The 15,264-nt window shown below is 41.0% G+C and overlaps 1 protein-coding gene and 1 non-coding gene across 2 annotated transcripts; both read left to right on the top strand.

The window, feature by feature from the left end:
• Positions 1-75: 75 nt before the first annotated feature.
• LOC129841556 (sterile alpha motif domain-containing protein 9-like) lies at positions 76-9,477 on the top strand. Its single transcript, XM_055909891.1, has 6 exons — positions 76-761; positions 1,649-1,935; positions 2,794-2,895; positions 3,515-3,586; positions 3,785-3,839; positions 4,055-9,477. Exons 2-6 carry the CDS (start codon positions 1,676-1,678, stop codon positions 8,978-8,980), a joined length of 5,415 nt encoding a protein of 1,804 aa, XP_055765866.1. The 5' UTR covers positions 76-761; positions 1,649-1,675; the 3' UTR covers positions 8,981-9,477.
• Positions 9,478-11,273: 1,796 nt separating this feature from the next.
• trnal-cag (transfer RNA leucine (anticodon CAG)) lies at positions 11,274-11,356 on the top strand. The gene has a single exon. It is a non-coding gene; the product is annotated as a tRNA-Leu (tRNA).
• Positions 11,357-15,264: the final 3,908 nt, after the last annotated feature.

Below are 15,264 nucleotides of genomic sequence, written 5' to 3'. Positions count from 1 at the left end.
AGATGTACACTATTGTTTTCCAGTGTCCTACAGTTCATTGTGTCCTACAGGATCCATATTATTTTCTTTGACTCATGATAAGGTATTATATACACATTGTGGTTGTTGAAGACTACCGGTGGTGTTCAAGTATAGACGACAGCCACAAAGATAATGTAATGGAGATGGCATCGGAGAGGGCAGAAACACTGGCATTGAGCCAGCACAAAACTGGTCCACTGGCTCAATTCCCAGACTCTTTGCCTTCATAAAAAAACGAGACAGTCGAGCCGAGAGTTGAAGACGCGTAGAAAACACACATGACCCTGCATAGCTCCTCACTTTTTTTCTTTCTTATTTTATCTTACCGGAGTCAATAGGTTTTGCATTCTACTTTCTAACGTATTTTAGTCCAAGATACAAGTATCTAAAATATATATCCAAAGGTACCTCCTACACACCCTAACTCTGCCTTTTGGTTTCCTTATATGGAAATCATGGGTAGGTCTAAAGTATGATCGGATATCAGCCTCCACACCTCTTCAGACGCAGGCTAAGGATCTACTAGCTGTGAGCTACTAAATAGACCATATTTCTCCTGTATTAGTTGCTTCTGGGGTTAAATTCGGCACCTTCTAGGTGAGGCCCGGAATACGTGACGAGTTAGTGTTTCATTGTCAAGAATCCTGCGGGGAAACGGTTACTGATATTTCTGTGGCTGCACACGATCTAAGAGCACACCTTTCAAACTGCAGATATGAGTAAAGTTAGGACTCTGAGTGGTAAGGATTTGTCTTGGATATATTTCGTTATTGTCTACACAAATGTTTTCTAAAGAAAAAATATTGCTGTAATTAGTCTAATTATTACAAATGAATGCAGCCTAATTACATTTAGCTAGTTATAATAATAATCGTACCGATTATTTCTCATGCAATAACTGAGATTCTGAATGTATAAATCAGACATAATCCGTGGGTGACGAAGTTCCAAGTTTACTCAATAGCGTACTGAAATCAAATGGCTCCTGAGGGAAAATCTTATTTGACGTAGCAAGTCTACAGTACACAGTTACAGTACACTTCCTGGTATATAATGTGTCTGGAATGCAGAAAGACAAGCTTTCATTCAGTCTACGCCATGTTTGATGAAGAGACAGGCAATGAATAGGTTTGTTTTCTTTTCATAGTAATGTTTGGGAAGTAAGCCGTTGTCAAATAACCATAACACTATTCAAATCACAAGTTCATATGAGAAGCTGAAGTTCCGGGTTGGAATGACTGTGGTTTATATACAGAGGAGAGGTATTAGTTTGTTGTGGTCGTATGGGAATGTGCGTTTACTAGACCTGTTTCTCTATGATTTAGACAAGAAGTCCGGTACATTGCTTCCGCTTGTTTCGATGCTGAGAGTTTCAGAAAGGGAATGAAGTTAGCGGGAGATTTTGATACATGGCTGAAGAGCATTTTACATTTTAGTCATTTAGCAGATGCTCTTATGTAGAGCGACTTACAGTTAGTTAGTGCATTCATCTTATTAAGACAGGTAGGTGAGACAACCACATATCACAGTCACAGTAAATACATTTTTCCTCAATAAAGAAGTTACTGCTAAAGAGCGGTTTTTCGGATCTTTCCTCTCACCCCTCTCGCTTTGTTTTCTTTGTCAGGAACCTGAATGCTGGTGTCGAGACAGGATGAGTGACAACACTGTATCGCCCGAGGGTGCAGAGAGTGGGAAGAATGAACATGTCCGCCACTGGCTACATAGTAGTCCCACTGCCCCACAGGAGTATAATGAGGAAGTTGCAGGGTCAAGTCTTCTCTGCCCTGGTAAACAGGGCTTGGTGGCCCAGGAGGAGAGAGCAGAGTCACCTAGCTGTCTGTCAATGAAGAGTGATCACTCAATGGGTCAGCCAATCAACTTCCACCGAGAGCATGGCACAAGAGACAAAAGGTTTGGGCCTGGATTCACAGTCTCAGAGTAGGAGTGCTGCTACAGGATCAGCTTAGCCTTTTAGATCATAATGAATCATAATATATGTACAGAGGGGAACTGATCCTAGATCAACACTGCTACTCCGAGACACTTTAGGCCTTTTTGCACTGCGATGTTCTTAGCCCTGGGCTAAGACTGACCCTGGGCTAAGACTGACCCTGGGCTAAGACTGACCCTGGGCTAAGACTGACCCTGGGCTAAGACTGACCCTGGGCTAAGACTGACCCTGGGCTAAGACTGACCCTGGGCTAGCTATTCCTGTGTTCACACTAACAGTTGTTAATCCTGGGCTAAAATATCCTGGGGACAGTGGGGAGCAGACGTTAGCCTGCCTACATAGCAACCGTTTTTGTTAGCCATAGCAACCAATGTTTTCGCACCAATGAAAGTATTTGTTTTTTTGTCAGGTTTTTGTCCTCGGATGGAAGGATGAAATAGTATAAATGTACTTATTAAAATAGCGTGCAGAACTCATCACAAGAATATGCAAATTAAGTGAAAATGCAGCTATTGTGATTGGACAGTGAAATATTCTATTCTATTCTTGACCCCCATTTCACAATGGCTATTTTGGCACCGGGTTTCTGGGTCTAGTCCTACAAAGTTGGACCTAACCCTGCTCTGGGGCAAGGCCAGCTAGCCCTGGGCTAAGGTTGGTGCTAGAATGTGCAAGTGTGAACACTTGCATAGCCCCAGGCTAAAATCTCCATAAACCAAGGGATAAGGAGACTGCATATGGGTGAATATGGGTCCTGATTTCCAACTGTCTTTACAAGCTATGTTATAGGGTTAGGGTACTAAGTGTATTTTTCACAGGGAGGGTGCAGAGTCACCTACATCCAGCTGTGTGTCAATGAGGAGTGACCGCTCAATGGATCCACCTATAAACTACAAGAAAGAGTTTATTCCCAATCGCAGGTAATTTATGGTTTTCACAATGAGGATGTTGCAATGTGTCAATATGTCAGGCAGTCGACTTCCACGAGGTCACGGCACAAAAGACAAAAGGTCTGGGCCCGTTTTCACAGTCTCAGAGTAGGAGTACTGAATAGTATCAGTTTTGATTAGCATCAGTACTGATTAGCATCAGTACTGATTAGCATCAGTTTTGATTAGCATCAGTACTGATTAGCATCAGTTGTGATTAGCATCAGTACTGATTAGCATCACTTTTGAATATTATTTTGCATATTGTCTGATGACGGTTGACTGACCGAAAGCTCAGCCACAATTAAATAAATACTTTTGCATCTGACTGGAAATGTGCAGTGACTTTTTCCTGTTTCTCCAGTTTAGAATTTTGACTCCAGCACCTTCACTAAATTGGTTTGTGTGTGGTAGATTCTGCCTATTATCAATTAGATCATAATGATTGGACAAGGGGGACTTGATCCTAGATCAGCACTCCTACTCGTAGACACTTTGAATACACTTTGAATATGTGATTTCTAATAGACATCTTGCAGATCGGTAAAAGCGACTGTACATCATGAGCATAGGATTGATTAAAAACACACCTCAATAATGTTTTTTGCAGGGAGGGAGCAGACTCACCTACACCCAGCTATCTGTCAATGAAGAGTGACCAGTCAATGGGTCCATCTTCAAGGTCATTTATGATTTTAATTAATTTAGGATTTTTTTAATAATTTAAAGTATCTAAAGAGTGTGATGTGGGAATTCATTACCATAAAAAATCAACAAAATGAAAATACACAATACCATGCATGTATGTATAAAAAAAAACATACATTTGTTTAATTTCAAATGAATGTATTTCCACCTAATGTATTTCCACCTATTGAAGGATGATGACATCAGACACAACACAACTGTCCATTGGTGGAGTGCATGCAACAATGGTATGTTTGCAGGTTTTAAGCTGAAACTCTATGTATTCATAGTAAATGTATATTCAGTGGATTGTTCTTAGTTTCAATAATAATAAACAATAGGCATTGGTGATTTGGCAAATAAAAAATATCAACTATATGTGCAGGTACAGTAACTGTTAATTGGTTTAAAAATAAATACAACTGCATATGTTGATGATCGTTTTTATTTATTGGGTTCTCAGCTTACAGAACATCATGGCATGAACAGAGTCAGCAACCTCAGAGAATTCCCACAGAGAATTGAAGACTGGACTAAGGAGCATGTGAAAGAGTGGCTAACTAGTAGCCTCAAACTCCCTGAGGTCGCAACAAAACTTTATGAACAGGATGTGTCAGGAGCTAGCCTGGTTTGCATTGAGAAACAGGACTTGACTGATTTAGGTGTTAAGTTTGGGCCTGCGATTCAAATCATAAAAAATGTAGAGATACTGAGAAACGACTTGGAGAGTGTAGGGAGAAGCATGCGATCCCCTGAGAGTGACCCCTTCAGAAGACAGGAGAGATTTAGATATAGAGCCATACCAGAAGCTAGGATGGGGTCACATGAGGAAACTCTGGATTCTGACAGTGTGAAATCGGAGTCGGTGGCTCCAAGTCTAAGCTCTTCATGGACATCAGTGGAAAAACTGAGACATTCCGATTCAGATGTTGCATCCCCCATTCAACTGCCAATGGGAGAGTCGGAATCCATTCCAGCTTATGGAAATATGGAGGACAATACGAGACAAAGTGAGACTTCCATCTCATCAGTTGACCACTCGAGAGAAACTACTCAGAATCTGGAGAAGAGGATATGTCCCCCACGTCGCTTTGACAAAAACGACCCATCGTTCACATACATACAAAATGATACCCTCCCCCCTGAATCCGGTCCAAGCAATCTCATTGACCCGGTACATGAGTACAAGATCCTGCCAAGCACAGAGGAAGCCAGTGAGATAGATATCCTGGAAAAGTTCAGCAACGAAGTGTTTCGTTTTTCCGCAGCCTGCATGAACTCTCGCACCAATGGGACCATTCATTTTGGGGTGACAGGCGGGTCCGGACACATGCATGGACAGGTGATTGGGCAAAACCTGCCATCATTCAATATGTATACAGACAAGTTTGACTTGCGTCTCAAGGAACACTTTGGAGAAGAAACAAACATCGCAAGAGCATGCATCAGGCCTCCAAAATTCTTTCAGGTTCAACGTCTAGACGGCGCGACTTCAGACAAGTGGGTGATAGAAGTTGATGTTGTCCCAAGTTATTCACAGACTCAAGAGAAGCTTTTCTATACCTCAATAATATCTAAACAAAATGGAGAAGAATACAAAACTGAATGTCTATTTATTCGACAAGGCCCAAAGAGCATCAACATTCTTGCAGACAATAATCCCAGAAGTCTTCAGGAGAAGATGAGAGGTTTGACAGAGGAAGTCAAATATTGGTCATCAGCACGCAAGTCAAAAGAGGAGAGCCACTGTCAGCTGCCCAACCAAAACCACCAAGGACAGAGGCTGAAACAATTGATAACTCATGGGAGAGACACACTTGAAAACTCATTGCAAGTTATAGTTGTCACAAACAAGTGCCACCCCAGTCAACTTGAACATTTGGGTTTTTTGAAAGAGATGAAGTTGTTTGCAGTGCTCGAGTTTGACCCAGAATCTGACATGAACGGGACATGCAGTTTCTACAGAGCAGATCGCATAGCTAATCTTCACTACCCTCGAATGTACAATACCAATGACAGTGTCTCCACTGTTATCGGAAAGCTGAACTTGTTTAAGCAGACAAGCTGGGTCTTTTGTAATGGTCGAGCAAATGAGGTCAGTGAAGCAGACAGACCTTTCACTACCAGTGAATGGCTGAAGAAACGTGCTGGAGAAATCAGCGATATGGTTTCATTTCTCTGCAATCCAGATGTCTTGTCGAAAGACAGATTACTTGTGGTGTTCATGCTTCACTCAGGAGTCACTGACATCTCAAGCCCTATACTTGAGGCCTTTTGTGCGATCTATCGCACTCTTGAGGGTGAGGATAATATGCTCTGCATATGCAAAGATTCAAATGTATTCAGTCAATGGAGAGACATGATAAATACTCGCTGCAAAGTGGATATCACCAGTAAATGTATCTACGAATTGAGCCTGAATGAAATCGACTGCACCATCAGGAAAATCAAAGAACCCCAGACACGGTCCTCTAGGAGATATCTGCCATCTTCTGGCTCCAGTTCGGTCCTCCTGACACAAAAAGACGAAGAGCTGATGACCGTACTTGATATACTGAGTGAAAATGAATGTGAGAACACTGAAATTGAAACCAAGGACACTTTTGAGGAATTCAAGACCAACACGGAGGAGGACTTTTACAGAGGCGGACAAGTGACTTGGTGGAACTTCTACTTGTCCGAGAGGCCAGGTTGTCTGCCATTCATCAAACGTGACAAGTATGAAGATCTTCACAACCTGATCACACCTACAGAGGGGTACACATCGCCATGCATAATAATAAACCTCTTCCATCATCCAGGCTGTGGTGGAACAACACTGGCCATGCACGTGTTGTGGAACTTGAGATGTAAATTCAGATGTGCCGTTCTGAAAAACACCATAGCACAGAACAGTGAGATCGCAGTCCAAGTCACACACCTGCTGACCTGTGGCAAAGAGAAGCAGTTGAGTTATACTCCTGTTCTACTCTTGGTTGACAACTGGGAGGACGTTGAAGACCTACAGAGATGCATACTAAGTGCAGCCAACGAGAAGAAAAAACCTGAGACTCTGATGGTCATCATACTGAACTGTGAGAGATCACAGATTCCTGCAGTGAGCTCCAGAAACAGCCGACTTGACAACGTCTTCATGATCAACAAACTCTCCACCAAAGAGCAGAGCTTCTTTGAGGTGAAACTGAAAGAGCTCAAAGGTCACCATCAAAAACCTGAAACGTTCTACGCCTTCATGATCATGACAAACAATTTCAGTGAGAAGTACATAGAGAATCTGGTGCACAACACCCTGAAAGACCTTGACACCTCCAGAAAAGAAGGACAGCTATTTTCACTCTTAGCTTTGCTAAATACATATGTGAACGGCTCCTACATGGCCCTGTCCCTCTGTGAGGAGTTTGTGGGGATTAGGAATACTCTGTGGGGAAAAGAAACACTTGAGGACAAAATGAACCCATACTCCACGCTTCTGATCCACTTCAACATTGAAGAGCACGGCACTTATCAGGCAGTTCGGTTTCTACACCAAATGATTGCAAGTAATTGCCTCAAAGTCCTCACCGGAAAGCACAAGCTTCATCTGGGGGAAATAACAACCAATCTGTTACACTGTGACTTGCTGTACAAATCTGGCATGGGTAAGGATATCCTGGTTCAAAACATCCAAAGTATGCTGATCACGCGGCAAAGAAAGGAACTTGGACATGACAAAGATACACTGTTCTCTCCTTTGATTGAAGACATACAGACGGATGAGGGAATCAGCCAAATCAAAGAAGTTCTTGTAAGAGCAACAAAGAGATTTGACAAAAACGCAACTCTGCCACAAGCTTTGGCAAGGCATTTCTATCTGAAAGAGAAGGATTATATATCTGCTCTGCAATGGGCCAAGGATGCACAGCAGAAAATGTACAATTCTTACATTGCTGACACATTAGGACAGGTGTACAAAAGCCACCTAAAATATGAAATTGAACATGCTGAGGAGCTCACTCCAGAAGGGTTAGACAAATGCCTAAAATTAGCATTTCAGGCCACCAAAGCATTCAGAGATTCACAGGAACTCGCAAAGAAGGATGAGCCAATGGATTCCCTTGATCTGCCCAACAGAAAGAGGCAACGAACCTACAACACATCTGGGTATGTCGGTGAAATGGAAGTTTCAATGATTGTTTTAGATATCATCAAAGATATTCCTTTTTTCAACAAAAGTGACGCACTCCAGCGAGACAAAATGCTGCAGTTCCTCAAAAACCACTTGCCAGTGAGTGATTTTCATGAAACAACAAACAGTACAAATGATCAATTCATTGCTGTTCTGGCAGACCACGAGAAATTCCTGGTCTCTTTGAAGCCACGGCTGAAGGAGATGTTCAGTTTTTTTGAGAACTACTTCACATACCTGAAGCCAAGGTCAATTGAGAAGGAGACAGCAGAGGACAGAAACAAACGAAAAGTATCAGAGCTCTTCAAGAAGTACATTCACATCTTCTGTTCCTCGGGAGAAGAGAGGGCCTCTGAAAGGGCCAGTCAACCAAAACTGAGTATCCGGCAGGAGATTGACGAGCAGCGAAACTATTTGGAGCAAAAGCGAGCAGATTCATTTGCTGGTCTTCTCCAGTATCTGAATGAGAAGAATGGGAATCAAATTGAATTAATTCTGAAGAAATGGCAGTTCATTGTTCAAAATTCTACACGGAAACTCATGGCTGACCGGATCAATTTCATCCTTGCAAACATTGTTCTTCACTGCATTAAGCAGAGCTCAACATTGCTGAAGAGGTACGAGGAGCTGGTCTCCCTTCTCAACGAGGCACTGCAAGAAGAGGGAACCCATTCAAACTGCACAGAGCTGTACTACCTCTCAATGTTGCTGATGTGGCCAAGAAAGGACAACCTGCTTGAGAGCACCACAACGTCCAAAAACATTGGCACGTATGTCACTTCATCGAAAAAATCTTTCCATCGTCGCTTCTCCCACATGTTTACGGCGAAGACTTGCATCGCACATTTCTACCTCGGGAAATCAAGAGGACTGAGGAGAATAATTCACAAAGGCAAGCTTGATCATTTGCTGTACAAAGAGGGACCCAAAACCTCACACAAGAAGGCCTCATCCAAAGATAGACCCCCAAACCCGCATCAACTGTGGCAAAGTGGAGCAATATGGAGGGATCCTGAGATACAAAACCTGTTACTACGGGTCAAAGGGAAAACGGAAAACGGTGACATTTATGTTTACTACGGAGGCAATCTGAAAATCTCAGTGCGTCCAGTATACCTTGGTGGAGTCCGGAGTGGATGCAGCACGGAGGAGGTCTCCTTTTACCTTGGATTCACCATGGAGGGACCCGTAGCTTATGACGTAAAGTATGAAAATGACCGGTAAACAGCTTACCATCAGGTAGACTGAGGAAGGGACGCAAGCGTTCACACTTAGGGAAAGGAAAGGCTTCCATTGAAGTTATATAGGCCTAGAGGTTTTGACTGGGGTGAATGTCTGTGAACCAGGACAGAATCACATTAAGTAAGATGCCAGTGTGCTCTTGTCACTGTGTGAGGAAACCCAACCTCAACCACCTGGATATAATCAAAGCAGAGAGAACAGGTGTCGGGTGACATGCAGAAATGAATCATTCATGCTTTTAGAGGTGAAACAAAGTCCCTGTAATTGTGTCTCTAAGTCCCTGTAATTGTGTCTCTAAGTCCCTGTAATTGTATCTCTAAGTCCCTGTAATTTTGTCTCGAAGTCCCTGTAATTTTGTTTCTAAGTCCCTGTAATTTTGTTTCTAAGTCCCTCTAATTGTGTCTCTAAGTCCTTGTAATTTTGTCCCTAAGTCCCTGTCATTTTTCTGTATGTCCCTGTAATTTTGTCTCTAAATACCTCTAATTACCTCTAATTGTAACATACAGTAAAATACAGTAGCAGACCAATGAACAAGGATTGTAGACCTATAAACCACGTGCAACTATTCAATGCTTAAAACATGTATTATGGTTTAGCATTGTGTTTGTTGAAAGTATGGGATGATTATTATGTTACAAGGCGTGTTGACTTTCTGCACGTTATCTAGCTTCTTCAGTTGTTTTTCTAAATACATTCAATTGCGTGGTTATTTGAAATCAGAGACAAGAAATTAGGAGAAAACCTATTGTCAATGTTTGTTCATGGAATAAAGAGGATTGCATTACTATGTATATAGATATTTTAGGGTATTTTTTCTCTGAATGTTCTGTAAAACAATTATGATTATATAAAAAATGTTACCTGCATGTCTTGCACCCTACTGAAAATATATTAATATTTTAATTTGTGACACATTTCAAATCAAATCAAATCAAATCAAATTGTATTGGTCACATACACATGTTTAGCAGAGTTATTGCAGGTGTAGCGAAATACTTGTGCTTCTAGCTCCGACTTCACAGTAATATCTAACAAGTAATATCTAACAATTTCATAACATATACCCAAAACACACAAATCTAAGTCAGGAATGGAATTAAGAATATATACATATATGAACGAGCGGTGTCAGAGCGTCATGGACTAAGATACAGTAGAAAAATATAGAATTAAGCAATAAGGCACGGGGGGGTGTGGTATATGACCAATATACCTCGGCCACTATACACTTTTGACCCTGGTATTGTGCCAAATGAATATTCCTAACCTACAGTGAAGCACTGTTTGATTATGATGTTGTTGTGTTTAATTTACCAGAAAATGTTTCATGTGCCACTGGCTCTCCTATATCTTACTATTTGCCAATCTTCAGCTGGAAAACTATACAAAATGGCCATCCCTGGAATGTACTGGTCCTGATCAGTAGAAATTGTATTTTTCAAATGCAAACACAGCAGGCAGATAGAGACTATATTTCATGATTTTATTATTTTATTATTTTGCTACAAAAAAAAGGATTTTAGTCTGTTTCAGTCACTGAAATACAGTTTTTTCAAAATAACTGGTCTGACAGCACCCTCTACTGGACCAACACAAATCACACACTGACAGTGTAGGGCCGAATACGTGTTAACTAGGTATTCTTGTTATTATTTGTTTAAACAATAGGGTCCACCAAAGACGTGTGTGAGGTGCTGATCGTGAGAATGTAGGCTTTCTCTCAATCAAGCTGTCCAATACAATAATGGTTGATGTAAAAAAAAATACATAAATAAATACGATTTTTTTTCGCCCGAAAACAGGTAGACCACATCTAGTGTCCGTATGCTTGTGTACTTACTGTATCTGTCTGTCTGCCATTTTCTCACATTACGACGTAATAAACTTCCAAAACCAAAGTCCAGTAGGGGTTAGTGTTCCCAAAACTAAAGTCTAACAGACGTAGCTAGCTACTGCTACTCCTTTATAGCAGCAAGACAGCAAGAAACATTTATTATAAAGTTAGAGATAGATAGCTAAAAAAGTAGGCTATTTACCGGATATCTAAACGAAAGCAAACCAACGCAAGATTCGCTATTATGAAGGCATGTCTGTGTAAAACATAATGAATAGCAAACGTTTGGCGTGGCTTTATGCAATGGTAGCGTAAAAGCGCGGAAACAGTTCTTCATTTTAACAATGTATTATAATTTTAGCATTATCTAAAAGACTCATGGTAAAATAACCTAGTGGGTAGTCACATTCATCTACTTGTGTTTTAGAATATGTACTGTATGTCAGGATGGCCGAGCGGTCTAAGGCGCTGCGTTCAGGTCGCAGTCTCCCCTGGAGGCGTGGGTTCGAATCCCACTTCTGACAGTAGTTTTGTAATATATTTGCAATATGCTTTTCTTTTCAAGAAATGTATGTCAGAAAATGTTGTTCAGTGTTAATGTAAGACACTTTCACCCAAAAGTTAAAGGTACAGTTCAACCATTTTACTTCTTTAAGATATTTGTTTCCTTACATTGAAAGCAGTCTATGACTGTGAATGAGTCACTGCAGTACACACTATGGTTTGGTAAACTAACGACTGCACTGATTATGCAACATGTATAAATGCAAAGAGAATAGTCAAGCATGGGGTTGTGCCAATAATTTATAAATACACTAGAACACTTATAGGGGGCGCTGTGTTGAAGCCACCGTGCCTCCATCTTGGCACTCCCCCACAGTTTGTAAAACATTTTGGAAGCTATAGAAATGCATTTATTAACGTCTACATTTGTTTTGGCCACATGTATTCTATTACAGACACCTAAATGCATACTTTACAATTATATTATGTGAGGTAAACATACAACAAAATTTAAGGTATATATATTTTTTTAAGTATATATTTTTATATTACTAATGTTACTATCCCCACCACAACAAAACAATACTTAAATACATGTAATTTTGTCCTTTAAACATTTAAAGCTGCAATAGGTCACTTTTTGGGTGACCCCACCAAATTCAGATAGAAATATGAGTTATAGATCGGTCATTGTCATTGAAATGACGTCTAAGAAGCTGTAGATCTATTCTATGTGCTCTATTTCTATTCTTCCCATTCTTAACTTTCGTTTTTGCATCTTTAACTTTAGGTTTTGTTCACAGCGGTTTCGATGGTACAATGACTCTACACTATACTCGCTTGTTTTGTCACAAACTTATATTAGGCAAACTATTAGAATTTTAGCAACCAGGAAATGGCAGAGAGATTTCTGCATAGTGTACCTTTAATTGAAATAGTGTAGAATTCCATTCATTCCTATGGAGCACTGCTCCTACTGGGGAGTGCCAATATGACCGACCGGTGGCTTCAAAGCCTCTCAATAGACTATTGAAATACAGCATCAGCAAGCCAGGGTTTATATACTGTATATCATTGGTTGTGCCTGGGGCTGAGTTTGTGACAGACACCACATAGCCTGACAGTATAAAGGCAACTGAGGTAGGTGTTCTCTGGACAGACTCTCATTAAGTACCTGACAGATCTACACTCCAAAACCTAGAATTGAACAGCAAACTCTAAGTAACCTGCATAGCCTACTTCTTTATTATTTGCAAGTCCAAATGTGTATCTGGTACATGTTGTTGTCTTATATATTCTGCATAGTTCTGCAATGCGTAGTTTTAACTTTTTGCTTTTTGAAAATAGTGCTGTTAGAGTTTTGCTAATATTTTAAAACATACTTCAATTCATTGGTGACAGGTGTTGTTAGAATATAAAGGGCAAAATATTATGTCAGCACTGAGCTCAATGTCTGCAATTGCCCAAGCTGCAACATTCCAAACTTTACAGATTGTGAGTAGCCTGGTGGAACCAGCCTGATCACTGCAGTCAGCATTCTGCTATGTGAAAGTGAAATCGAATGTTGAACGCAGCAATCAGGCTGATTCCACCAGGCTATAGCGTGAGGGCTATTTAGGGGAAACTTTGGTCACTGTGAGGGCTGTTTTTAGAATTTTCGTAGTGTCAGGAAATGGATTGTGATTCTTCATACTAAGACTGTCTTCTCCCGAGTGGTGCAACAGTCTAAGGCACTGTATCTCAGTGCTAGATGTGTCACTACAGACCCTGGTTTGATCCCAGGCTGTATCACAACCCGGCTGTGATCAGGAGTCCCATAGGGCGATGCACAATTGGCTCAGCGTCATCCGGGTTAGGGGAGGGTTTGGCTGGGGAAGGCCATCATTGTAAAGGAAGTATTTGTTCTTAACTGACTTCTCTATTTAAATAAAATTATCTGGGCTATTATGATGTTTTGAAGCCATACATACACGTTTTACATTGCATGTACACATACATAGCTAGTTCAATTGATAAATGAAATTAAAAGTGATGGTAACTTAGCCCACAGTTTAGATTCTACCATCGGCGTGTATTCATGGATGCCAAGGGAAACCAGGCTTCCCCCCAAAAAAAACAGAATGATTTATCATTCCTCTCTCTGTTTTTCATACTTTTCCTTCAATTTGCAAGAGGCTGAATGTGTCTCACCGGAGAAAGCATCAAAGCGAGCGAAACAAAGGCCATCTTTCTCAATATGTGTAGCCCGGCTATCGGATGCTGTCTTGACAAAAAGAGTATGACATTGTTGCCGCCCGTAGCATTGAATGCAAGGGAAGCCAGCGAGCATTTGGCCTCCACTGATTAAAACAATTTAATAAATGATAACTAATCATCATTGAGCTAAACTGAGTGAGCTCAACTGTGAATGGCTCTGGCACACACAAAAAAATGTCAAAGGAAGCCAGTTTGGATTTGGCTTCACGTCAATCACATCACAAGCAAAACAGAATTTACATTTAAAAAAAAGATTGCATCTCTTTGTATCGTTGACCTCCGGTGGCTAGCTAGCTACAATTGTCCCTTTCTTAAAATAGCAATGGATGGAAATAGGGATTTGGACTTGTGATTTTACTTAATTCTCCATACTGGACAATGATTATAACAGCGATTCTGATCCAACCATAAATTCATACATTGTCCCCCTGGCCTGAGGGGATGGAAGTTCAATATGTAGCTAGATGTAGTAGGCTAATGTTAACTAGCAGGCCTGGCGCATCGTTGCCCATGAAAGGAATTTAGGCTAGCGAGCAAGCATTTTAGCCAAATATATCCATATTTCCGTTAGGGAACTCCTACTGCGAAGTGTGCATGTGCAATAACCCAATTTGCCCTCCTTCTAAACAATGCAATTTTTTGAAACTTTGGCAAAGGGTCGGTCTAAAGAACTGTGTACTCTGTTTGTAAGATATTTTAGTTTTTGGAAGAGAGAACTGTATTGAGATCGAATGTTTCATCGATGAGAAAATTAGCCGAATGTCGGCCAAAATCCATCTCGCTCCATCTTCTCCCCCTGGCGGACACTGGGCTTCCTCTCATCAACATACAGTATTTGGTGGTGAGTGGAAATGCCAAATGGATGCTTCAGATTTATACATCTGGTGAACCGTCTGGCTCATTGTTCTACCTGTGCGTGTGCTGTATGAGAGTCATAGACCGTTTCGGCAACATGAAAGACAGGAGGATGTCTTTGGCGTTTCTCTATAAGTAGGGTGAGTCAACATGTTTTTTCTACTTGCCTGCCTGTTGAGTTGGGTATCTGGAGTCATATGTCTACAAGTGGAGATGTACAGTAGCTGAGGTTTTATAGCAATGTGGGGCCTATTCTTAGTTGTAGGGTACTAGGGGGTAACTAGCCCCCTGGGGTACTTTCCCCACCCGCTGTAATTCAAATAAAGACCACAAGATGTCACCAAATTATTTCCCCAACACTTTCCCTGGGTGTCACTGCTCTTGCTCAACAAAAAATGTAATCTGTGTCATCACACATTTTGGAGATATTTCAACAAAATAATTTTGTGTTAAATTGATAAATAATAAATAGGACAGACTATTTTTTACTCTCTACGCGCTGGATATGTTTGGCAGCATGAGTGAAGGAGGCTTTGTTGCGAAATAGGAAGCCGATTCTAGATTTAATTTTGGATTGGAGATGCTTATTATGAGTCTGGAAGGAGAGTTTACAGTCCAGCCAGACACCTAGGTTGTTATAGTTGTTCACATATTCGAAGTCAGAACAGTCCAGAGTAGTGATGCTAGGCGGGTGGGCGGGTGCGGGCAGCGATCGGTTGAAGAGCATGCATTTAGTTTTACTAGTGTTTAAGTGCAGTTGGAGGCCACGGAAGGAGTGTTGTATGGCATTGAATCTCATTTGGAGGTTAGTTAACAC

Source organism: Salvelinus fontinalis, chromosome 42 (genome assembly GCF_029448725.1).
Source record: "Salvelinus fontinalis isolate EN_2023a chromosome 42, ASM2944872v1, whole genome shotgun sequence".
NCBI classification, from domain to species: domain Eukaryota; kingdom Metazoa; phylum Chordata; class Actinopteri; order Salmoniformes; family Salmonidae; genus Salvelinus; species Salvelinus fontinalis.
This window is presented reverse-complemented; position numbering and strand designations above follow the sequence as displayed.

Bases quoted from the DNA above. Each gene is read 5' to 3' on its own strand.
- LOC129841556 (XM_055909891.1), top strand. From the start codon at position 1,676: ATGAGTGACAACACTGTATCGCCCGAGGGTGCAGAGAGTGGGAAGAAT. The intron at 1,936-2,793 runs GTTTGGGCCTGG...TATTTTTCACAG, and splicing joins CATGGCACAAGAGACAAAAG to GGAGGGTGCAGAGTCACCTA. The intron at 3,587-3,784 runs GTCATTTATGAT...CACCTATTGAAG, and splicing joins TCAATGGGTCCATCTTCAAG to GATGATGACATCAGACACAA.